The sequence below is a fragment of the Setaria italica genome, chromosome IX (assembly GCF_000263155.2).
Source record: "Setaria italica strain Yugu1 chromosome IX, Setaria_italica_v2.0, whole genome shotgun sequence".
NCBI lineage: Eukaryota > Viridiplantae > Streptophyta > Magnoliopsida > Poales > Poaceae > Setaria > Setaria italica.
In genome coordinates, this window is record NC_028458.1 from 11,139,305 (window position 1) to 11,165,025 (window position 25,721).

The 25,721-nt window shown below is 43.9% G+C and overlaps 2 protein-coding genes across 2 annotated transcripts; one reads left to right on the plus strand and one right to left on the minus strand.

The window, feature by feature from the left end:
* The first annotated feature begins 426 nt into the window (after nt 1–426).
* Nucleotides 427–12,521, plus strand: LOC101778238 (exocyst complex component SEC3A). Its single transcript, XM_004982341.3, has 25 exons — nt 427–728; nt 2,137–2,213; nt 2,603–2,683; nt 2,777–2,844; nt 2,959–3,061; nt 3,957–4,114; nt 4,548–4,665; nt 4,839–4,943; nt 5,904–6,005; nt 6,085–6,222; nt 6,553–6,681; nt 6,774–6,854; nt 6,946–7,020; nt 7,252–7,425; nt 7,509–7,656; nt 7,795–7,859; nt 8,070–8,240; nt 8,339–8,418; nt 9,467–9,548; nt 10,315–10,412; nt 10,555–10,663; nt 10,748–10,816; nt 11,536–11,601; nt 11,914–12,003; nt 12,133–12,521. Exons 1-25 carry the CDS (start codon nt 557–559, stop codon nt 12,241–12,243), a joined length of 2,670 nt encoding a protein of 889 aa, XP_004982398.1. The 5' UTR covers nt 427–556; the 3' UTR covers nt 12,244–12,521.
* A 2,855-nt stretch (nt 12,522–15,376) lies between these two features.
* LOC101778638 (protein JINGUBANG) lies at nt 15,377–17,409 on the minus strand. Its single transcript, XM_004982342.2, has one exon. The coding sequence runs from the start codon at nt 17,165–17,167 to the stop codon at nt 15,695–15,697; it is 1,473 nt and encodes a 490-aa protein (XP_004982399.1). The 5' UTR covers nt 17,168–17,409; the 3' UTR covers nt 15,377–15,694.
* Between the last annotated feature and the right edge of the window lie 8,312 nt (nt 17,410–25,721).

The window sequence follows — 25,721 nt, forward strand, 5'->3', positions numbered from 1 at the left end:
GTGTGCTTTATCAAATTTATTTTTATTATTTTTTTTAAACCGTTCGTGTGGCACGGGTATCTCCACTAGTTCAGATAAAAACAACCTCTTCTCGGGTCTGGAGGAAGGAGAGCGAACGCACGACGCGGTAAAAGTAAAACTGAGAGTTGCGCGACGGAGCGACTCGCGCCAGGAGCCAGGAGCCAGGTTCCGGACTTCCGGTTCCACCGCAAGTCCCACCAAGTCAACCAGACCAAACCCAGGTCCAACCCACCCCGCCCGCCCGTCTGTTGTGTTCCTCTCCTCCCCCACTTCTTTCACCGCGCCGGTGCCTGCCGCCGGTAAAAGGTAAAAACCCCAGCAAAAGTAAAACCGCAGGCACCCCGCAACCACTGTACGAAGAAAAATGATTTGACTGGTTAATCCTCCCACTTTTCCCCCTGAGCCGACGCCGACGCCACCGTCACACCCCACCACCAACCTATCCCCCTCCACCGCGTCACGCGCCCCACCCTCCTCAGATCGGCGGCGAGCCGGGGCCCGGCCAGGGGGAGGGGGAGCTCGAGCTCGAGGCGCCATGGCGAAGTCGAGCGCGGACGACGCGGAGCTGCGGCGCGCGTGCGCGGCCGCCGTGGCGGCGTCGGGCGCGCGCGGCGAGGATGTGGCCTTCTCCATCCGCGTCGCCAAGGGCCGCGGCATCTTCGAGAAGCTCGGCAGGCTCGCCAAGCCCCGCGTCCTCGCGCTCACCGGTAGGTGGCCCCCCTCCCTCTCCCTCCTCTCCCCACCCCCGTCCCGTCCTGCTTCTGCCTCTGCTTCGATTTGATTGCTGCGCTGCGCTGTGAGCTGAGGGGTGGGCTTGGTGAGCTCCAAATTGTGCAGCTTGGGGTGGATGCGGTGGTTCGGAGATATTATGCGGAGATGGTGTTATGCTGTTTTGATCCCCTCCTTTTGCGACTCTTGCCAGGACGGTCGTGATCTGGGTAGCATGGATCCCACCAGGGGCTACTCTGAATCGTTAAGCTCTATATACTTGCTGCTGGCTCGATGAGATCCGTTTTGCTTATCTGATGCTACTAGACTAGCTCTCAATCACGAAATTTGCTAGACTTTTTCCTTGTGCTACTGACATTCCGAACATTCAGCCACGTGCACTAAAAATAGGTTCAACCCATCCCAACCCACCTCAACCCTCAAACCAAACACACTTGAACAAGCAATTGCTGTATTTTGTAATTTGAAACGATAGCTCCTACTACTGTGGAACTGGAAGTAGTCTACATTTAGAAATTGCATCCGCATAGCATAGTTTTGGTGCACAGTTGTATATTAACTGTCACCGTGCAAAGCTCCAGACCAAGAAAATGCAAATGAGAGAACCTAAACATCGACCAACTGCAACAACTAAGGAGCAGAAAATGTACAATCGCTACCTGCCGTAGCTGATTAGATGATGTTCTGGAGCTGTTTGATATGTACTTGTAAATTGAGGTTAGCTGGAGTTGCCAAAGTTGGCTAGAGGTGATGTGTTTACATATTGAGTTTGGTGTTATTATGAGAGAGCCTAGCTAAAATGTTTTGCTCATTGGAAACGGGTTAATCAATCCAGTAGCTTTTGGACTGCTGGCTGCTTTCATCTGGATTGTGTTGTATCCTAACAACACAGCATTGCTAAACAGAGTCTTATATAATTGCTGTAGTTTAGTTGTTGTTTCAAACAATTTCTATGTGGGTGTGATCCAAACAACAGTGCAATCGGGTGTTACTGACTAGTCTGACCTAACTGTTATGCATATGCACAGCTTGATTTGCTATAATCTGTTGCCATATGTAATTGTTTTCTTCACTTGAGTTTGCTAAGAGATTAAGCCTGATGTAGGAACAGAGTCTAATAGGAGTGGGTTTGCTTGTCAAGATGATCCCTGATTATACTGCTCACAATATCTGCCTGAAAAATGATTTGTTTTACTTTGGATTTATTAGCCATGGCCCGTGGAGATTTGCTAATATTTCTGTTCAGTAGCTATAGCTTGGGTGGCATATGATTATAATCTATAAATAAGTAAATGTCACTATGTGCTTGGAAACATAAAGTAGTAACAGTGTTGGTATAGAAAATATATGCTTGCAACATCTGCTGAACAGTTTTAACTTTGGCAGTTAAACAATCATCAAGAGGCGAGGCAAACAAAGCTTTTCTCCGAGTATTAAAGTATTCATCTGGGGCAGTGCTTGAGGTTTGTTTTCTGTACTGACAATCTTGCTAGCTAATAGTTGTCCAGCACATGACAAGAATGGGGTTATCTTATTGGCCTTTTTTTCTTGATAATTTCCTGTTTGGTGCCTTGAACTGTCATTAGGGTATATATGCTGTTGTCGAAGGATGGAAGTATGGAACACTGTTTGGCCACTTTGTATTTTCATTGCATAAATAATTTTGTATAAGTCTTTCTTCTGTTGTTTTTTATCACTCATGATATGAATGCTTGAACATTACCTGCAGCTGTTGTTGTGTATTATAATTTCCCTGCATCAATAAAAAATGTACTATTTTTTTTCTGGCCCTTAGGAAATATTACTGCTTAGTCTGCTGCTAGAAACTAAGCCTTCTCCTTTTCTATTTCAGCCAGCCAAACTTTACAAGCTGAAACATCTAACAAAGGTTGAGGTTATTTCCAATGATCCCAGTGGTTGTACATTTGTTCTGGTATTTACTTTAACCTCTTCTGCACTGCTTCTTGTGGTACATTTGAAGAAACCATTGGTTATATACTACCAACTCTTTATGCTTGGACTGCAGGGATTTGATAATCTTAGAAGTCAGAGTGTTGCTCCGCCACAATGGACGATGCGTAACATTGATGACAGGTTGTTGCCTAGAAAGTTTGCTCTGTGGTATTAGACTCTGCTAGACTGCTATTTTTATCCATCTTCTTTTGTCTCCTCTTCTTTACGTGTCGTTGTTTGCTATATATTTTGCAGAAATCGTCTGCTTTTTTGTATTCTGAACATGTGCAAGGAGATACTTAGTTATCTTCCGAAAGTTGTTGGGATTGATATTGTGGAGCTAGCTCTTTGGGCAAAGGTGCATATTAAAACCTTTCCATCCATTGCGAGCGTGCTGTTTTTGTACCCCTGATCTCTCTCTCTCTCTCTCAATGCTTTTTCTAATATATATGAATAGGACACCAACATTATCCTGGATATAACTATTTTAACCCAAACTGTGCATCTAGAATACTTTAAAATTGACTTTAAATCTACTTTCTACTAGCTGCTGATATGTGGTTTATACATCTTTAATTATTTTTATTGATTAGGAGATCTGGTGAACCACCAAAATATTGGATATTTTTTTTCAAAATCAGGTTTGTTTAAGCACTGAAGCAACAATAAAGTTCTGAAAATTTCTTAATGGAGTCTGCAATGTATCACAATAACATTTAAATTTGAGTTAATTGATTTGTATTTGGAGAAAAGAAACTAGTCCATACAGTCACAAACTGGCGTTTTTGGTTGCATTATTTGAAAGTTTGTCTATGGATATCTTCTGGAGGATCGAGATCATTATTTGGAAAGTTTCACAATTTCATATTATTCTATGTTATGTAAATTCAATGTAATAGGAATGCCTGATCACAATTACATTTGAAGACTGCCAGTGTCCAACAGAACCTCTTCGATTCGAGTGAATACAAGTTAAAGAAAATGGAGAAGATACAAAGTTAATGTTTGAACTTTTCAAATGCTAATATGCTCTACATAAAGAAAATGGAGTACTATGCAGGACAACTTTCTTGTTTCTGAAAGCCTGACATACTCCACAGATATCTCATTTTTGGGGCAATATTTCACATTGATTTGGTACCCAAACCAATTCGATCTTCATATTTTCACCAAAATGATGGTTTTGCATGATATGTTCATTTTATGTATTGCTGTCTGGAACTCTGGATATTTTTCTAATGAATGCTTTTCAGGAAAACACATTGACCATAGATAATCAAGTGAGCACTCAAGATGGACATGAAACATCAGTTGCTACTCAAACCGAGAGGAAAGTAACAGTAACAGTTGAAAATGATCTCGTGTCCCAAGCAAAGGAGGAGGAAGAAGACATGGAGGCACTTCTTGATACGTAAGTACATGCTATATCTTATATGCAGATTTACCCCTGATTATTGCAAAAATACTCCAAAGCCACATACATCAGCTGTTTCTTACTCCATTAATTCTTTTAGCAGTAACCGGTATCATTCTAGTAGTTCCAGTTACACTTTTTGAACTTTGCATCTACTATTTTTAGAATACTAGGAGTTCATCCCTAGTTCTGTTGAAATGAAGCCAAGATTTGGTCTGTGTTTACCATGTTATCACCAGTGCAAACATCAGTGGTTCATGCTGTCCCATCAACTAGACCTCATGTTCTGCAACCTGATAACTTTCACCGTACCATTACAAACCCTAGAAACATCAGTGGACTTCAGTTGCTCATTACCACTTGCTTGCAACCTTACTATTGCTGAAATACTTGTGGCGGCACTACGATCTTACTAGTGTAAAAAATGCAGGTATGTTATGGGCATAGGTGAAGCAGATGCATTCTCTGAGAGATTGAAACAGGAGCTTGTGGCTTTGGAAGCAGCAAATGTGTACCAATTACTGGAAAGTGAGCCTTTAATAGAGGAGGTATTGCTTCTATGTTCTCTTTTGATGTAGTATTAAATTTTTGTGCACTTTAATGATACACTACAGCATTTGACTGCCATTCTGCATTTCACATTTACGCTGGAGTGATAATTGTTGATGATTTTGGTGTGGAAGTTTATTTCATTGACTGATCTAGTTGCTTGAATTTTCAGGTATTGCAGGGTCTGGATGCTGCTAGTGCCACTGTAGATGATATGGATGAGTGGTTACGGATTTTCAACCTGAAGCTCAGGCATATGAGAGAAGATATTGCATCGGTACGCTTGGGGAGTTCCATCACTTAGATGCCTAGTTTATTCGATTTACTTGTTGGAAGGATAGCTTTGAAAAGTTGAAACCAGAAAAATTACCAGTCCGTCATGAAAAAATCAGGATCAGTGGTTGATCCGATTAGGTATATGAAATATACTGATAAGGCCATAAGGGAAAAACAGTAGAAACTAGATGTTAATTGGAAATATTGCTTTGTGTCTCCATAGATCAAATCCCATTACCTTCCCAGCAAAACTCAAGGACTCCCACCTGCACCATGCTTCACATATGTATGCTACCGTGATGGGCTGCAGTTATCCTATGTAGCATGCTGTTTATGAGTCACACATGCATTCAGAATTCTAACCCCTCTGGTCTGACTCTTACATATCTGGCTGGCTGTAACACTCATTTGGGACCTGTAGGTCCTGAACTCTTAGTTATAATCAGTTCAGAATTTTGGTAGGATTCTTCCTTTGCCCTTGTCCTGTTTTCCTGGACTTGCCATTTTGAAACTAAAAATCTCATGTTTGTTTTTGAGATCCTGGTGCGGTCAATTGTTACCAGGAGACATACAACATTATTCTAGATGCTGATAAGAAAGAACTTCACTTAACCGAGTGTTGTGGACGCCTTTGTTGGGCGCACATATAGGCGCCGCAGCAAGATGGTGCCAGCAGCACCGGATGCTTAGGTGCTGGGTGGTTTAGATAACGGCAAGAGGTTAGCAGTAGATGGGATGGTTGTTATCCATTCCCTGGTTGTTAGTGAGTTTGTTAGCAGCCGGTGTCATATAAGCCGGCTGAATGATTTGGTTAGGCAAGCAGAGATTGAGTCATCTAGGTTCAGAGCCTCTTCGGAGGGTGAACTAGGCTTAGTCCCTGCCATTGTTTCCCTTAATCCCTAGATCAATAAAGCTAATCTGCCATTGCCCAACACGAGTCTAATTCTATTTTATTTTGCAGATTGAATCACGTAACAACGGCTTGGAGATGCAGTCTGTAAATAACAAATCACTTATGGAAGAGCTAGATAAATTGCTTGAACGTCTGCGGATTCCACAGGAGGTATGGTGCAGAGAGGAACAACAGTCATCTCCCTAAATGTGATGTATGTAATATTGTTTTTTTTTAATATCCAATGCAGTTTGCAGCATCATTAACTGGAGGATCATTTGAAGAGTCAAGGATGCTGAAAAATGTTGAGGCATGCGAATGGTTGACGGGGGCCATCCGCAGCCTTGAAGTTCCAAATTTGGACCCATGCTATGTTAACATGCGCGCTGTAAGATATCTCCACCATTCTCATTTTCTGCTATTAGTTACAATTTACTAGTGCCAGGTCACATGCATGGAATTGATCATGTTAACATTAGAGCTGTAGCACTGTGAACATCGAATAAAATATTCTTTTGTAAAGACATTCACCTGCATTGGTTAATGAACAAATTTGACGAGTTTCTAATATTGTTGTATTTTATAGAGCCAATAATATTTTGCATATCATTGTTTATTCATTTCCTTAATAAACCCTATTTAAGTTTTCCTTTGTGGTAGCTTGAAGTTGAATTCTGTGCATCTCTGATAAAATACATTGTTACAAAAATCTTGTCAGGTTAGAGAGAAAAAGGCCGAATTGGAGAAACTGAAAACAACTTTTGTTCGACGAGCATCAGAGTTTTTGCGGAACTATTTCTCCAGCTTGGTAGACTTCATGATAAGTGACAAAAGCTACTTTTCACAGGTTTTTTCATAGCTTGATTTTCAAATTAAATATTTCCTTTTCCATTTTATAATGTGAGATGACTTACAGAGTTCACTTTGAACTGAAAATAGCGAGGACAATTGAAGCGGCCTGATCATGCTGACCTTAGGTACAAATGCAGGACATATGCCCGGCTTCTGCAGCACTTAAAGGTAATAATTCTCTTAATCTTGCCATGGGATCTACCTACATGTTACATATTTTACTCAATTGCCACATCTATCGTTTCTTGCTGCTTTGCAGAGTCTGGACAAGAGCTGCTTAGGTCCCTTAAGGAAGGCATATTGTCATTCCCTTAACCTACTACTACGCCGAGAGGTCAGATATGGATAATTGAATGCCTCTTTTAATATGATGTCATACACTTCATTTTCATGCTGTTTATCTGTTTTAGATGTCCATTTTTTTCATTGACACTTGCAAATCATAATTTATTTTGTTTTGAGTCCGCTGCTTACAACTCATAATTTATTTCACGATCCATTTGTCTTCTTTATTCAATTTTAAATGGCTCACAGTTTTAGAACTTACTTTCTTTAATTTGGTCAGGCACGTGAATTTGCAAATGAACTTCGTGCAAGTACGAAAGCACCCAAGAATCCTGCTGTGTGGCTTGAAGGTTCTAACGGGTCTGGTCATAATGGAAGTAGTGCTGATACCTCAACAGTATCGGATGCATACTCAAAGATGCTTACAATATTTATCCCACTTCTCGTTGACGAGGTTACTTTTTTTTTCCCATTAAATGCAGCAACATAACTATCTATTTTACTCAATAGACAAACTAATAGCTATTACATTTACAGAGTTCCTTTTTTGCACATTTTATGTGCTTCGAAGTACCTGCACTCGTACCAGCTGGTTCTCCTAATGTTAATAAGAGTAAATCTGGAGGAAATGATGCAGATGACGACCTGGGTCTTATGGATCCAGATGGCAATGATCTTAAACCCGGTACATTTTCTTGTACTGACTAATTCGTGTTTCATGGATGTAGTGCTAATGCTCTGTTTCTTATTTGACAACCCTGCATGTGTGCCATGGATGTAACGTTATTGCTCCGTTTCTTATGTGTGATTATCCTATTTTCAGACAGTACATCTGCTGAACTGGGTACATTGAATGAAGCTCTTCAAGAACTACTCGACGGGATCCAGGTAGATTTCATGTTATAGAACACTGCAACCCTTATCCTTTCAAGTTTCATCCTGATGGCAGGAAGAGAAAAAAAAAACTTTTTTGATAAGGCAAAACGAAGTACTTCTATTTTGAAGTCAAATGTGCAATTCTTTCTTACTGCTAGATTATATTGAAGTATTGCAGCTTCCACAAAATGATAGTGAAATGTTTTTCCCTTTCTATTCCAGGAAGACTTCTATGCAGTCGTAGATTGGGCATACAAAATTGACCCCTTGCGCTGCATCTCAATGCATGGGATTACAGAGCGCTACCTTTCTGGACAGAAAGCTGATGCTGCAGGATTTGTTCGCAAACTTCTTGATGACTTGGAATCAAGAATATCAGTACAGTTCAGCCGGGTAGTTCCCTCAATGAGCCTATGCCACTGTAACTAATCAGTTTTGGCTGGCTTTCTGTTCACTGCTTGTTTATTTATTTATTATCTCTCTCTTTTCAGTTTATCGATGAAGCATGCCATCAAATTGAGCGTAATGAAAGAAATGTGCGTCAAACGGGGATCCTAGCCTACATTCCAAGGTAATTGCACTGGATGACTTAGCATTGTGATTTATTTTCAACTCCAGCCTAGTGACTAGATATTATAATTTGATACTACTCCCTCCTTTTCTTTTTACACCGCATATTAGGATTTGGAAAAGGTTCCAGAAGTGTAATTTGACCATCGATTTTTCTTACAATATATTATCAGTTACTACAAAATCAATGCCATAGTCTATTGATATAACTTTCATAAACTAAGCATGCATATAATGTGACTAATTGTTAGTCACAATGTATGAAGTTTGACATTTTCGAATCCTAATACGCTCTATAAAAAGAAACAGAGGAATTACTCATGCATATTTCGATACAGAACTGATAAAATGTTCCATGTGTGTTGTCTTCCCTTTAGCGTATTTGTGTTACTATGGTCCATTATTGAATATTAATTCAGTTGCACTTAGACCAAGACGAATTTTTTTTTTCATTTCATTAAGATACATAATAGGTCACATTCTTCATAGAAACATACTTGGTAAAACCTGTTGGAAATTGCAAAACCCTGTTCAAATTAAATGTGGTAAAACATTACATTCTCTGTGTAAACTACAGTGAATTAAATCAACATGACGCAACAGGTTCTCACATATGTTTTGCCTAAGCTCAGCTCTTTCCCAAAAATGTAAAAACTGGCAATAAGCAGCAGGCGTCCAGTGTTTTCAATCTTGTCAGTTTTGGGCATTTGACCTTGTAAATTCTGGAGCATTAAGCACGAGAGTCCTGTTGTGGTTTCTTGCTGTTTTGCTGGCCCTTTATGCTAGGAGCGACTAGAAACGAGTGCCCCATATGAATCTGTGGTGGAGCAAACCTGGGGATTGTTAAAACACTATACTTTTTTGCTGCTATGAGCTATGAGTAATGAAATTCAGGTTCGCCCGCACTGGAAAAAAAAACAAAATAACAAGAGCACTCTGGAAAAAACATACTTATTGCTGGGTATACATGACAAGTTTTTGTCTTGAAGAATCTTTTCAGAAGTAGCAAACAGAGACTAAGATCTGACTGTCCTGTGTTTCATTTTCAGATTTGCTGTCCTCGCATCACGGATGGAACAATATATTCAAGGGCAGTCCAGAGATTTAATTGATAAAGCGTACACAAAGCTAGTGAGTTTCACTTTCTGATCTTTCATTTCTTTGCATTCATGGCATCTTTATTTTTTCCTGAATTGCGCAGGAGCATTCATGGCATCTTTCACTTCTTTGCATTCGTGGTATTACATATGTTGCAAACTTGGGTCATAAAATAAATTAGTACTGAATATGGCATATACTATGCTGCATGTTGTTCTAATGATGTTTTCTTGCCTATCAACAGTTGATTTCCTAGTTTTAAAGGTGCTCATTGAAAGGTGTCTTTAGTGAAAAGACTACCCTCTGGAAACATACACACAATTTTTACATCTTCCATTGCACTAATTGGTGTATAATGGCTTTTTATATCCTAAGTTCTGTGTGATGAGCTTTAATTTAGAGGTCACATGGTGGAAGCAAGTATGGCTCAGGAATTAGTAGATTGATTAATGGATACAATGTGGCAAGGATGTCCTAGGGTTTGGCTTATAGAAACAAGGCCAATTAGGGGAGATCCTTGCCTAATAGGAATCCATCTACCATAGCCCATGGCACACACGGCAACAGAGCCAGTGCGGCCGGCCATATGGCCTGACTGAACATAACCCCAAATATACTTCTAACACATGGCATAATGTGTTGCTGCACAAGTCAATTTAGAGTAAAGGAGGATTTAGTCCTAGGATTTTGCTTTGCGAAGAATTTTATTTTACTTGATAGCTGTATTTGGTTACATCATTTTTGTAACATGAGTACTCTTTCACCATATGACTGAATCGCTGTTGGTATTATGGAATAGGTTAGCACAATGTTCGCAACTTTGGAGAAAATTGCACAGAGCGATCCTAAAACTGCAGACATTGTGCTAATAGAGAATTATGCTGCTTTCCAGAACAGGTTAGGCTTCTTCATCTTTCTTAAACTGGGGCTCATTCTAGGATTGAGCACCTAATCTTTAACTCATATACATCCTTTGCCTTCTTGTTCTTTAATACATATGTGGGTCTACAGAACTAACAAATATTATTGTATTATGCAGTCTTTATGACTTGGCAAATGTTGTGCCAACGCTTGCGAAGTTCTATCATCAAGCCAGTGAATCATATGAACTAGCTTGCACTCGCCATATCAGCTCACTCATTTATCTTGTATGTAAATCTACTCAAATTCCTCTTGCTGTGGGTATATTGTATAGCACTGATAATCTAAGATTTCTTTTGGACCTTTGGCAGCAATTTGAGAGGTTGTTTCAGTTCAATCGGAAAGTTGAAGAATTGACATACACCATTGCTGCTGAGGAGGTAACCTAACTTTATTATATGGTATATGTTGCAGTGTATTACCAGTCTACCACAGGATCTTATTATTTTAGTTTCAGTTGATGGCAATCCCAAAATGAACTGATTTTGCAAAAATCTAATGTTTTGAAATCTAGAATATGCCCTTTTTGGTAGAATTGGAACCAGGCGACTTCCATATTCATAGGAAACCAGCTTGGCTCTGTCTGATTCACAAGTGTTGAAGATGCTCACCTGTTACACAGTGTTTGCACAAGTATCAGAAAAGATGTTTGGTCTAGTGGTTTATCCTCCACATTGTTTTATCATGGCTTTCTTTATAGCTTTGGTTGGATGCATACTATTTGTAACCCCCATCTCCTTAGTCCCTTGTATATATCTGTGTACATGACTTTCTCTTTCAATATAGAAAAGATCTTGCTGTGGGGACTTCCACCCCAGTTTTTGGTTAAAGAAAAGGGGATATATGGTCTATTGCCAGTTCCAAGAATTACCAACACCCCCCCCCCCCTCTACCCACACCCACCCATCCACCCACTCGATATAAATCCAAGGGATTTTGAGTTTTTGAGTGGGTGTTTTGGTGGGCACGATGTCAGTTATCCACTGCACGTTCTAATTGTTTGCATATACTCAACATTTCGGAGGTGGCAATAACTGAACATTGAATTTTCCTTTCTTTTTCATTGTGCCATCTAACATATTGTTCCTGAAATTCTCAGATCCCGTTTCAGCTGGGGTTATCGAAAACTGACCTAAGGAGGGTGCTAAAATCCAGTTTATCTGGGGTAAGTAAATAGAGAGCTGGTACATGATTGAGTTGTACTTCAGAGCTTTCTACCAAGCAACCTTATTAGCAGGATGAGAGTTGTCTTTTCTTGCCTGAAACTGTCAAATGCTCTGCGGTTAAAGGAAAATAATACTTTTTTGCAGTTAGCCGAATTTATTTTTTATATGCAGTTTGAAACAACTTTTTGTAGTGTTACAGGCTTATCAACCTTTTGTTTCATATCAACGATAACAATTTATTTTGTTTTTTCAAGAGGCTGGTGCCAGCTCACATTGGCCATGTGAATTCACACAATTGCAACATTGTGCAGATTGACAGGTCAATTGGTGCCATGTACAGGAGGTTGCAGAAGACACTGACCTCCGATGAGTTGTTTCCTTCGCTGTGGGACAAGTGCAAGGTAAGCCGCCTAACCAATCGTATTAGTATGGATGTTTTTGTTCAGTATTGGCACACCACGTGTCATCGTTTTGAAATGAAGATCGATGCCCCTGAAGCTGATTTTACATAATCCGCTCAACATTTGCAGAAGGAATTTTTGGACAAGTACGAGAGCTTCGTTCAGATGGTAACACGGATCTATGTAAACGAGCCCATCATGTCTGTCGCTGAAATGAAAGAAGTCCTCGCTAGTTTCTAGATACAAGTACAGTGCCGTGTATTATTTCACAGTGCAATAGCTATGTATTCCATTCATTTCATTGAATCTGGCCCTACGCTGACTTAGGCCTTTTTGGGTAATGTGTGTATTTGTATGTGTATGGCCTCTGTATAGAAGTGAACGCGACATGATTTCCTTAATTATACAGGTTCCTGAGTTGACGCATCATGCCTTCGATGTGTGCTTAAACTGCTGCTGTTTGTAGTTCGTGCAGAACACGGAGTATCAGAGTATCTGAATGTTTAGTATCTAATACACTGACGGTGTCACTGTCCCAATTGCCATTCCAGTCCGGATATCCATTCTCGGCTGCATCGAGCATGCTGGATCGTTGATGTTGCTCTTTTAGTCCTTTTCATATTTTTTCGAGGGTTCCTTTTCTACTTTCGATGCTCATCACGGGCAGAGAATCGGCTTAAATGCATGCTTTTGGCAAGTCATTACATATCTGATTCGAGCTCGTAATGTTGCCCATCTGACCATCTCATCTCCTTTTTCTTTTTAATAAAAATGAACCTATTCAAACTTCGAAGGTTTTCTCATTGCTCACTGAGAAACTTGACATTCGTTGACAGACCAAGGGCAAATCTAACTCGGGTGTCGAACAAGAACATGGAAACAGCACAGGCCCGATGAAAGCTTTAAGACGGGAAGAAGAGCGAGATGCAGCTCAACAGTGCTTGAAAGTAATCATGGTCTGTGCTTTTTCAAAGCACGAACCTCATGTCGTTAGAGTCGTCTTTTTTACTATCACTGCTGCATCAGGGGTTGCTCCACGGAAGACGAAACGAATCCACAAAAACGCGAACACTCCCCTTTTGGTTCGCTTTAAAAATATCCCAAATCGGAACAGATTCGTGCCGTTCAGTTTGAGCAGGAAACAGATCATCAAAAGACGGAGACCGGCAAGGAAAACTCATCCCCGCGCTCCTTCAAAATAAGAACGAAGCCATGCACAAAAAAAGGGGGAACGCATACGAACTGAAGGATAGGAAACGAGGAGCCATTTCTCTCGGACAAATGCCTCGATTTGTCGTCACGGGAAACTTGAATGGATTTCAGACTCGTCATCTATAGATGTGCTCGTCATCAAGAAACAGGAAACTCCTCCAGGCACAAAAGCGAAGCCAAACCAAACGAGCAAAGGATTCAGATCGAAATGGCAAGTGAAAGGCGCTGCTGCGATGAACAAACCAGTGGGGAAATCAGATGTGGCGGAAGAGAGCTGGCGGCGGAGCTGAGTGCTGACTGGCGTACTGGAAAGGAAAACCCCTATTATAGCTCAAGGATCTAGGGTTAGGAACAATCAACTGAGGCCGTGTTTAGTTTGGCGAATTTGGGGGTGCTAAATTACTGTTACAGCACTGTAGCACACTGTAGCGTTTCGTTTGTATTTGTGAATTATTGTCCAAATATTGACTAATTAGGCTCAAAAGATTCGTCTCGCAAAGTACAACAAAACTGTGCAATTAGTTTTTAATTTCATCTACATTTAGTACTCCATGCATGTACCGCAAGTTTGATGTGATGGGGAATCTTCTTTTTGCATAGTGTCAAAGTTGGGAGTTGGGAGTAACTAAACATGGCCTGAATTTACATTTTTGCCCTGTCCTAAGAAAGAATTTACGTTTTTGCCCATGCAGTGAGCACGTGTGTTTGGGCTACTGGGTCCGGAGGTTTTTAGTTTTGTTTCAGCCTTTCAAGGCAACTGTACTTTTCTACCGGCTTGAAGCGTCGCTAAATTTTACCACTAAAATTTCATATTTACCACAGCAACTGCTATAATCCCATCACCTCTGCACTCAACTAGCAGATTCATCGATCCTCGTTGGCATGGCATACATGCTCTTTTCTTTCTTCCTCGTTTCGTTGGTGTACTGATGCGCCCCAGTTCTTCGATGTCCATCCACTAAGCATTATCCTCTGCACTATATCAAATCAGGTTACAACAAATAAATTTTGACAAAGATGAGCACAGCAAGAGGGACAAGCTACGGGAAGTTCAAAATGCAATATACTGCAATATATAAGATACATTTAGTAGGTAGTAAGTAGTTTGGGTTATGTATGATGGTATGAGGGTAGGTACGCGACTAGGGGCATATGTCCCACTTTGATACTATCTCTCTTTTCTCTAGACATGATTTTAGTCTAGTCATGCTAGATTTGTAGAGTGAAGTGATCTAATATAACAATCGCGTCCCATAGAGTCACATGCTCAAGATACCTAGTCATTCGAATACTTACAGCTCGATAAATTCATGGATCAGATATTCAGATTGTATGCCTTAGCCTAACTAGTAGAGTTGGGCTAGCACCGAGCAGGATGAAGTGCGACGACGGGATTGGGTGGGCAGCGGCAGGGTTGGGCAGGCGGAGGCAGCATCGGGCGAGCGTGAGAAACGGACCGACGACGCCATCCAATTGGGTCGGGATGATCCGTTCATTTTGGGAGGAACGGATGAACCCGGAGAAATATTCCCCATCGGGACGAACCCAACCTACATCTTCTCCAACCAAACATGGATCGAAATAGGTCGAACTCATCCCAACCCACTTCGACCCCATAACCAAACACATACTCACTCATCCTCCGCTCGATCGCCTGCCATTCGCCGATCGATCGATGGAACTGAACGAACATCACCGCCGTGTTCACCGCCTGCGGAGAGGAAGGCACGCGACCGCGCGCCCATGCCAGCAGAACAACTGGGATAATTTCGTTTCCCTAATTCCCTTCCTGTCACAACGAATCCATCCCATCTGGCGGATGGAGACAGAGCGCATCCGGGTCACCGACTCACTGCTTGTGCAGTGCAGTGCTACAGAGGGAATCCTCGGCCGCCACACGCGGTTCCCTGTTCCAGGATCAGCTGCAGCACGTGTACGACCACACGGCATGGAGATGAGGCGGAGGCGATGCCTTGAAACGGTATGCAAAGCAGTCCATTTCACAAGAAATTAAGCACTACCGCATCACAATCTCTCCATTAATTTCGCCACAAGATCTAACCACAGCCATTGCCCGTTTTGTGCGCTTGTGCATCCCCTTCACGCCAAACCGACATGCACGACCCGAGAGGCCAGGAAGATCACAGGGAACATGAATATCTATCACGCACAAAATTAAACCAATCTTCCTTTCTTCTCCAATTAATTGGACCTTGACGTGGCAAGAGACACCTCTCCCTGTCAAACCAACCGCCCCTTGCCTCCCATCAACTACCCGTATCGGTATCGGATCTCCCAACACACGCTTCACTTCACCTGATTGCACATCAAAATCCCTAGCTCTAATTAACCATACGTACACCGTATCTTATACGTATATGTACACTCTCTCTCTAATATACACTACCGTACTGCGCTACAGTACACGTGTGCGCGGCACATTGTTGCCACGCGCGCGCCAGGCGGTTTAGTTTCGTGCTCACGCAGCGGCGACACGCTTCAGCTCCGGCGCCCACGCCTGCGCCGGCGACGGCAGCGCTGTCCATGCCTCCGACTCCAGTAGCGGCATCAGCGGAACGGTCAGCTCGAGCGGGCGGTCCTCCGACAGGCGCCACACCTTGACCGACCCGTCCAGGCTGCCGCTGTACACCACGAACCGCCGCTCGCCCTCCGCGTAGTCGCCGCAGTCCGCAACGTCCGCAGCCACCGCGACGCACTTCACGGGGCCCGTGTGCCCGGTGAGCACGGCGAGCCGGACGTGCTGGTACTGGTGCTGGTGCTGGCCAGCGACGCCGTCGCCGTCGCGCCGCCACACGCAGAGCGTCCGGTCGGCGGACCCGCTGACGACGACGCGCCCGTACACGGCGAGGCACATCACGCCCATCCGGTGGCCGGTGAGCACACCCGCGAGCCTCGGCTCGCCGCCGTCGCCTGGGCCCCACCGCCAGCACGTGACGAGCCCGTCCGAGGAGCCCACGTACACGGCGCGGGCCTCGGGGCAAGCGGCGACCGCGGTCACCGCGCCGTCGCCCTCCCGGAGCACCCGCTCCAGGACGTGCCTCGTCCGGTCGCCGCTGGCCACCGCCGCCTCCCGACGCCACACCTTGACGGTGCCGTCGGCGGAGCCGGTGAGGACGAGGCCGCCGAACCCGGCCGCGGCGACGGTGTTGACGGCGTCGTCGTGCGCGGGCACGGACTCGAGGCAGCGCGAGTCGGAGACGCGCCACACCTTGAAGGTCCGGTCCCAGGAGCCCGAGTAGAGCAGCCCCGCGGCCTCGTCGAGGCTGAGGCACGACACGGCGTCCGAGTGCCGGAGCCACACCGCGCGGCGGCGCCGCCCGCCGCCCTTCGCGACGTAGCTGGACGGGTTGACGGAGCTGACCAGGTAGTCCCCGAGCGCGGGGAGCGAGCCGACACGGCGGTGCGCGGCGGGGTCGCCGCCGGCGCCGGCGCGCCACACCCGGACCTTCCCGTCCTGGTGGCCCGTGAAGATGCGGCCGTCCGCCGCCACGACGATGGCCTTGACGAGGCCGCTCCCCGTGCGGAACCCGGCGAGCTCGCGGCGGTCCCGCCACACCCGCACGTTCTCCGAGTCCGTGCCGGTGTAGAGCACGTCCCCGGCGGCTGCGAGCGAGTAGACCTTGCCGTCCTCCTTGACCAGCGACGCGATGAGGCCGGTGGCGGTGGGGTCTACGGAGTCGCCGCCGAGGCCCGGGAGATGCGTCGTGGCCGCCCAGGGCGACTTGGGCGGGCTGTACCGCGACGGCGAGGACGACGCGGAGGCCGGGAAGGAGGAGGAGGAGGAGCTGTTGTTGTCGTATCCGTCGTCGTCCGAGACGGAGGAGTCGTTGGAGGAGAAGGACCTGGGCGAGGACATGGCGGAGGACGCCGCCGACACGGCCGCCGGGTCGGCGCGGAGGAAGTGGATGAGCTTCTTGCGGGTGGCCGCCATGGCGCGACGGGAAGGAAGTTAAGGAAACTCGTTCTCGCTCGATCGGTGTGGTGCGGTTCTCCGATCCGTGGCCGGCTCTTTATCGGCTCACGGCGGCGGCGGCGGATCCCCTTCGTGGGAGGAGGAGCGAATCCGGGACGGCGTGCGCGGGAAGGAACAATCCGAAGCCGAAAGGGAGAGGAGGTGGCAGTCGCAGCAGGGCGCCAAGGAGCAACGGCATCAGTAGCTAGTATTAGCTCGAGCTAGCTTGCGAGGTTGGAGAATGGCGCGCGCGAGCAGTGCCCGTATATATACCGCGAGGCGGCGGGTGGAGGAGGGAGAGAGGGAGAAGCGGCGTCGTCGTGGCGGGACAGGTGGCGGGGCCGCGTGCAATCATGGGCTGGGCCTCCTATTTCTTCGTTCGATTATTTCCCCGGAATCTTTAAATGATTGCTGGATTTTATTCAATGGTCTGTTTGTTTCTTCTCCAATTGAAGCGGGAAAGCGGCTGGTGGTGTGTTTGATTACCGAACCGGGGGGCACGTGGCTGGTGGCGGTAGGACTCGCGGCACGGAGCATGGGTGATGCCGTGATGGGTCTGTGCTGTGGGATGGGTTCGTGACGAGTTTGGAAGGTCCGGCACGAGCAAATATCCATGCACGTCCCGACCTTTCCTTTTTGCACCGTGCTACTGTAGCTAGCGATTCGGTACGGCATGTACGTCTTTGGCGGCCGCAGGTGCTTCAGCGTAAGCTCGACACGATGCAGGGTGGACACACCTAACAGGACGTCACCATGTTTCGTACAAGAGCAGGGCATTGCAGTTCGCAATAGTGATGATGATGTGCCCGTGTTGAAAGTCGTGTGCTCGTAAATGGTGTACGCCAGCAGCCAAAACGACAACGGATCCGAGCCGTTAGATGGGGATGCAAGTGAGGCTTCAGGTCAACTGTCAAGTGTTAATCTGTTAATGTTCTATAACATGTACTGCTCTTTTTCAACGATCAAGGACTTGATTGATCAAGCTTGTTTAACCGTCCTTAAAGCGATCATCATATTTACTCTTGTAATAGTGAAAAATGCAGACGTTGTGCCTTGTACTGAGAAATTCGTATGTTGTTGAAAGTATGGAGTGATTTTGATTTCGGTGAATATCACAGAGTTCAGTAGTTCCAGCCAGGGGCGGATCCAAAACGGGGCTGCACCCCGGGCTAAGTTGCTGAATCACAATCAAAACAGTCTAATCTTGCCTTATAAATCTCTTTTTGTTAGGCTAAATACCACATATGTTAAAGGGATTACATGGGCTCGCCCCGGGCTACAGCCCGGGCCCTAGATCCACCCCTGGTTCCAGCCGTGAACAGAGAAGAATTATTTCAGTAGACATTCCAGTAGAATTATTTGCAGGATTCTGAAGGGAAATTCCACAGCTCGCAATAGTGGTATTTAGTGTGCAAATAGAAACAAAAGAAAAACCATTGTGGACCAATACATAATTTTGATGTACGTGAACATCTTTGGTTGACGGCACACCCGTATCCGTATGTGGCTCATATCAGTTTGAGCATGCATTTTGACCCATCAATTCGGGCAAGGCCATTCTCCACTGCGCAGGTACGTGCCCGCCCGGCCTCAGCTAGGGTGCGCGGCCTCTGAGGAAAGGTGTGCGCGCGCGACGCCGCCTTTCCCTTTTCCGGCACGAGCTGCACAGTTTTGCTACTACAAAATATTTGCACGCGTGATAAGATGGTGCCCAAACGAGCAACGTCAGTTGGAGAGACCGGACGGCACCAGGTATATACGTGTGCTAAGGCGCCCTGGTCCCGGTCCGTTGCCTTGCCGGCCACCGGCGTCGACACGTACGTCGTCCAGGACCTGCTCTGTGTGTGTGTGTACTACTACGTATATATACACACTACTGTAACCGGGCCGTGTTTTGCTTGTAGGAGTAAGCTAACGAGCTATGCATGCATGGCAAATTAATTAAGTTGCATAGATGTCGTGCGTTTGTGTATAATGTACACATACACGTACGAAGACGTGGCACTAATATAATCGGCATGGCAAGCAGCACAGAAGCTGCATGTCTGAAGCTAGCGAAGACACATTTACGTGTATACAAGTTGTACCTTGTTATAGCGTTGTCTCTGACATGTAAGGTGACCGTTTCCACACCCTCCGACGATCATCCTTGGGTTTGGGAGGTTTGAAGGTGTGTTAAAACCGACCCTTTTTGCGTACAACTTGCAACCAAATTGGCCGTAAATGGTTAGGGAGGATATATCATACGTGCCGGGGCGGCCGGGAGGTACGTGGCGGGATCGTGAGGGCACTCTCGCTTTCCACTTACCCCACGCGGGCCGCCGGATCCCAGTGGCCTGCGCGCAAATGTCGGCCATGCCACCATCTCAGCATCTGCGTAACCTGCCGCCTACGTACGTGCGATTATTGCTGCGGCCACTACATGGCGTCATGCATCTGCATATGCGTGTGGTTCTCACTTCACCCCAGGCCCAGGGAATTGAAGCTGCAGCCGATCGATTACTGCCTTGTCTAGTAACGTTCGAGCTTCCATCAATCACCCGTCCTCGTAGTTGGCTAACCCATTGTTCCAGTACGAGGAACCTCCAAATTAAACCAATTTAATTAAGTCATCACTATTGATGAATTCAATAAAAGGAGAATAATTCCAATCGTCCTTCGGATGTGTCATGAGCAATGCTCAAGATTTAAACACACCTCACAAGCACAACTAGTTGAACATCATTACAACATAAGCATATCCCTACATGCATCAAGTAGGAGCTAAGCAAACATATACATAATATTAACTCATGCGTATCCAAGACACATATACATCATATTGATTCAAAATAGGGTTAAGAGATGCTTAGGTGCCTGCCATGGAGTTCAAAGGAAGCGTTGTTGGCAATGGGCTCCAGCTCGGGCTCACCCACCTTTTGCTCTGATGTTTCGATTTCTACACGAATGCAACGATGCATAATTAATAAAATGCATGAAGATGGTGCAAATGATGTATGAGATGCATGGAAAAGAAGGTAACTATTTTTATCATACTAGCACATCAATTCAAAGCATCTGATACATGATAGAACACTTAAATCCTACACAAAACAAGGTTATATTCACGTTTTTCCTCAATGACAGAACTGTAAATAACTCGTCAAGTTCCCCAAAATGGCATAATTGGTGATTCCGGCGACCGGTTGCAGTAGGGTTTGATCCTAGAGCTTCCTTAGGTGATGGGGATTCATTTTTTGGTCATAGCAATGACATGCACGGAGGTTTGGATGACATGCAATATCAATGGAGATAAGCTTCTATGGAGGTTAATGGAGGAGCTTCCAATGAAGGAGAGAGGAGGGGGAAAATATAGGGGAACCTCACCAAGGGGAAGGACGATTTAGAGAACTGCAGGTTGGAGGAGTAGAGCGATGGTGAAGAAGATTGGCGACGAGCTTGCTTCATCGGAGTTGGGGAAGAAGCACGCGAAAAAACAGTGTGCTTAGTCCTTGTCTCGGGGAAGATGGAGGGCAATGTGGGAAGGAGGAGGAGCTCGCCCTTGGCCTAGCCGAGGCCTGGCCGGGCGGTGCTGCCCCTGGTCGACGGCGCAGGCGAGTAGAGGGGCAGAGTGGCACTGGCTCGGGAGGAAAAGAACGAGAGAAGAGACAGAATGGCAGGGAGGGGGCCTCAGAGGTTTTGTGGGAGGGGGCGGACGGCCTGGTGATGGCGTCCGGACATGCAGCCGACGGGAAACAAGCATGTGGGCTAGAAAACGGACAGCACATCACAGAGCAAACGGTGTCAGCGGACGGAACAAGGGGGATCGGTACCTGCGGAGATTTCCCAACAATTTTACGGAGTTTTTCAGAACTACGAAGTTTTCCGGAAAAAGTTATGGAGTTTCCGTAACTCTCCCAGAAATTCAGAAAATTTCGAAGAATCTGCAAAATCTCCGGATACTCCGCAAAAGCCTGTGGAAATTTGGCAAGACTTTGCAGAAACTCTGCACAAAACATCAACAACACCTATTCTAAGAGTTTTGGATGGATTTATGAAGATCAAAGGAAGAAAAGGTTCTGGGACCGAAATGAAACATACATAACTGATTAAACATGGGGAGAGATCTCCAAAAATCATGAAATAAATCAAGAAGATAGTATAATTCAAGGGCGATCCATTTTGCTCATAGCTGGCATCATAGCTATTGCAGGTTTGAAATGAAATTCTTTCCGGAATGCTATTTTAGAGTTTTCAGGCAAGCTGTTTGATCTTAAGATGGTCTCTAAAAATCTAAAAATCTTGGAGAAGTAACCTAAATTCATGTTTGGAGAAGTACCAATTTATCAAGCTATCTCCCAGCATAGGTTATATGGTCAAAATCTATGTTGCTTCACAAGATACATGCAAAAAGTTATGTTTTTAAGTTAGTTTCAAGTCCAATGGTAAACCGATTATACTCAAAAGATGCAATGATGCTAAAGAGATGATGCTCGTGTATGCTCCATGAGATGATTAACTCTTTTATTTTGGGTTGTTACATCCAGCTTCTCCGATCCATCAATAATCACCCGTCTCCCGTGACCAAATATAATGCCCGCGTTCCCCCGGAACGAACGAGGCCACCTGGACCGCTGGCCGGCCCATCACGTATACACTCCGTCGGTGCTCCAGAATCCACATAAGTCGCCATCGCCGCCGGTTTATCAGGTTCCTTCGATGCCTTTTCCCCCTCTCCTGCTCTGTGCTCGAGGCTAGCTGCTCTTCTTCGTTCGAGCTTGCTGAAGTCTGTCCATGTCAACGACTCACGCGCGATGGCACGAATCTAGTATATACGTGTATATACATGAAATTAATTGCATCACAATCACTTGATAAGTAAACATAGGGAGTTCTTTAATTTTGTAGGAATAATTAAGAACGATCGGCACAAACTCAACGGTTTGCATTTTGTTTAATTAGCTACGACATATATAGAGATGGCTAAAACAGCTCTAGTTGAGTTGAACTAAAATTCTACAACCAGCTTATTTAGAGTTCAGTTTTCGGCTATATCCAACCACGCAGCTTATAAAAGGCTACGAGGTGGCTCCCTAGCTACCGCACCATATAATAGTATGGGAGGATCGATCCAAATTAAACATGGCCTTTGATAATGTTGATTGGTTGTCATGCTATATATATATATCGGTAAAACTAATTTATTTATCGAATTGCGAGAGAAAAGAAACTGATAATTTTTTGGAATTCGTGCATGGGTAATCTGAGTACTCCCTCCGTCCAAAAAAACTATTCATTTAGTCTTCAAAACTTATCACAAAAGCCTTCATAATACCTTCTGCCCAGTTAACGAATCAATCATTTACTCCCACCATCAATGCCCGAGCCAGACTCGCTAAATAAGGAAGGCTAATAGGTCTGAAAATTACTGCAAGCGTGCATGCAGAATTAATTCTACTCGATAATCCACTGACTAAGAAGAGTTATTAGGGGTACTTTGAACTTTTAGCATTGCTACTATCTTATCTAAAATTTTCTAAACAAACAGTCTTTGAGGGATGGAGGGTAGGTGTAAAGTGCCAATCTACAGTTTAATTATCCAAATTTATGTAATCTGAGTCCTAAGGACATCTTCATTCCCAACAATAACAATAACATATTTAAGTCGCTCGGTATATATATCGTCAGATCTTGGAGGACAGCTGCTGCATGCATGGAGTAGCTAATAATTAGGATTTGTGGTACCTTTTTCAAACCTGGATTGCTATTAGCATTTGTCAATTAACGGGAGACAAGAACATGATTGATCTGTGCATATATAGTAAATTAATCCAAGCAAATCGAGATCGGCTTACGTCGTATGACTTTGGAGCAATCTTAAGTTTACTTTCGCACCAGTTACAGTCGTTTGCATGGAAGAAGAGAGGAGCAGCTGAAAAAGCATGTTGAAGATTTTCAATACGTAGTGCTGCCACCCCGTGGGATGGCACAGTAGTAAATTAAAGATAAGGCACAGATTAAAAATTGGATAGAGATAAGAGACGGCCCAGAAAGTTTGGGACATCACGACTCGTGTTGTTTAGGTACTGCTTGATGATGGTTTGTAATTTCAACGAATGTCATTTTCCACAACTGAGGTGGCTTAAAGTAGAAGACACTCGTTTGTGGACTCGTTTGGTTGCCAGCCATACTATCTTAGCCAAATTTGTGGCAAGACCAACAACAGATTGCTCACCACACTTGTGGCAATTTAAGCCGTATTTATCTAGCTAGCTCAATTACAACAAGGGGACACATGTATGGCCAAGCATGCTAATATCATATGACATGGTCACACCGATCACAAGAGCTCGCTAGCATAGGTGAAGCGTAAAGGTCAAAACTCCATCAATCAACCGAGAACAGTGATCTAGTACTTAACACGAGATGTATGCTTATTTTGCCATGCCCATTAATTCCTAGTGCACACTAAATGTGAATGTGAAAAAACATGTTAAACAAAGCGGGCCTACCAGTGAAACAAATTTTTTAATTAAAAGATAAAAGGATCGAAGTCGTGCACATAACAGTTCATATACAATCCGAGGTAGGTATAAAGTGCAAGTCACGATTTTATCAAGTTCATGTCCTCTAATTTGTAGTGGATCATCATCCTTATCTAATCATTGCACGATAATATATTCAAATCACTCAAGATATCATCTGAAGATCCTCAAAGGCCAGGTGGCATGGTTAATTAGCTAATTACTCTCCATTGATCTCATGATGTATAAATCCTGAATGACATGTTACATAATTCTATTTAATTTGAATTTGGAGTAGCTTTTGCAACGTGGATTCCTAATCTAGTTCGATCACAATTAATGGAATTCAAGAACGTGGTCGACCGATAGTATATAGTAAAGAGACAATTTAGCAGCAATCTAGCTTGCATCCATTTTTTCTAGTTATTCTTAGTTTAATTCTTTACATAACCACTAAAGCTAAGGTGGTAAATAAAAATTGGATTAGAGATAACAAAGAATTAATAAAAGATTAGGTCTAACAGACCTATAAATTCTAACCATGTGGTGGCGATATTACAAGTGCATGTCATGTGCTCAAATATGGTATGGCATGAAAAAAACAACATGAGAATTGTTACTTGTGTTGTTTCCCAGTGAAGTTAGTGGTAATTGCTATCAAAATGTAAGGAACCAACATCAGAATTTTTATTTGATAAACAAAGAAAAAGTTGACATTAAAAATGCATACAGAACAAGCTTCAATTGAAACCTTAATCATGATATCGCATATATAAGGTTATGAATAATTAGACATATGTTGGTAAAACCCCTCAAATTTCATATATGTATGAAAACTTAGGAAGAAGTTCAATTCCGGATCTTCTTAGACCTTCATGCTCGGTTAATAACCATAGTAATTGCTATGCTCGGTTGACAAGATAATAGTATATTCAGTCCCTCAAGATATGATGAAAAAGATCTTAGAGGACATCTATTAGATATCGCTAAATATTTTCATGAGTTTCCAATAATGGAAAACTGAGCATTGGTCATAACCCATAGTACCGGTTGGTTTTTGACCTGGTACTAATATGAGCATTAGTACCGGATCTAACGGCTAGTTCCCCAGGAGTCCCCCGTGACCCCCTTTAGTACCGGTTGGGGGCTCCAACCGGTACTAAAGGTCACCCATTAGTACCGGGTGGGAACCTCACCCGGTACGATCCCGGTACTAATGGGTGACCTTTAGTATCAGTTGGAGCTCCCAACCGGTACTAACTTCCCTCCTATAAATCAGGCATCTTCTTCCTCCTGCCCGAGCCAATTCCTCCTCTCCCCCGACGACAATGCCGCCCCCTCCCCCGTGCCTGTATCGCACAGCTGACCACGGGCTTCGCATCTTCTCTGCTGACGTAAGCTCGCGGCTGGCTAACATCATCTTCTCTGCAATATATGAAGGTAGCTAGAAATTGTAGAAAAATTCTGGAATTAGCTAGAAATTATAGAAAATTTCTTGAATTAGCTAGAAAATATAGGAAAATTCTTGGAAAAGCCTATTAATTGTAAACTGTACAACATTGATTATGCCATGTTTATTGTATCCTGATAATTGTTAGAAATGTCTTAAAAAATGAAAATTACTTTGATACTTCTAGAAATTTTCAAGAAATTTGATGATGGTGAACGACTACGTTTCGTTGTAAATATTTTTGTTGTCATTTATATTAGAAATTCATCAAATAGTTCAATAAATTATAGAAATGTGCGCAAAATATTAGAAATGTAACAAATTGTATAAGTGTTTCATTCTTTTTAGTCATTTATTGTTACAAAATGTATAACTATTAGTCATTCATTTTTGTAGTCATTTTTTGTAATAATTGTGCATAAAATTTTAGAAAATATTTGATGATGGTTGTAAATGACGCGCAATTCACTGTAAATAAATTTTTAGTCATTTATTGTAACAAATTGTACCAAGTGTTTGATTATTTTTTGTCATTCTTTTTATTGTTGATGCCTACTATTTCTTAGAATAATACTTTTTA

Coding starts and splice junctions, on each gene's coding strand:
- LOC101778238 (XM_004982341.3), top strand. CDS start 557: ATGGCGAAGTCGAGCGCGGACGACGCGGAGCTGCGGCGCGCGTGCGCG. Junction 729..2,136: donor CCGCGTCCTCGCGCTCACCG/GTAGGTGGCCCC, acceptor TAACTTTGGCAG/TTAAACAATCATCAAGAGGC. Junction 6,006..6,084: donor GTCTGCGGATTCCACAGGAG/GTATGGTGCAGA, acceptor TATCCAATGCAG/TTTGCAGCATCATTAACTGG.
- LOC101778638 (XM_004982342.2), bottom strand. CDS start 17,167: ATGGCGGCCACCCGCAAGAAGCTCATCCACTTCCTCCGCGCCGACCCG.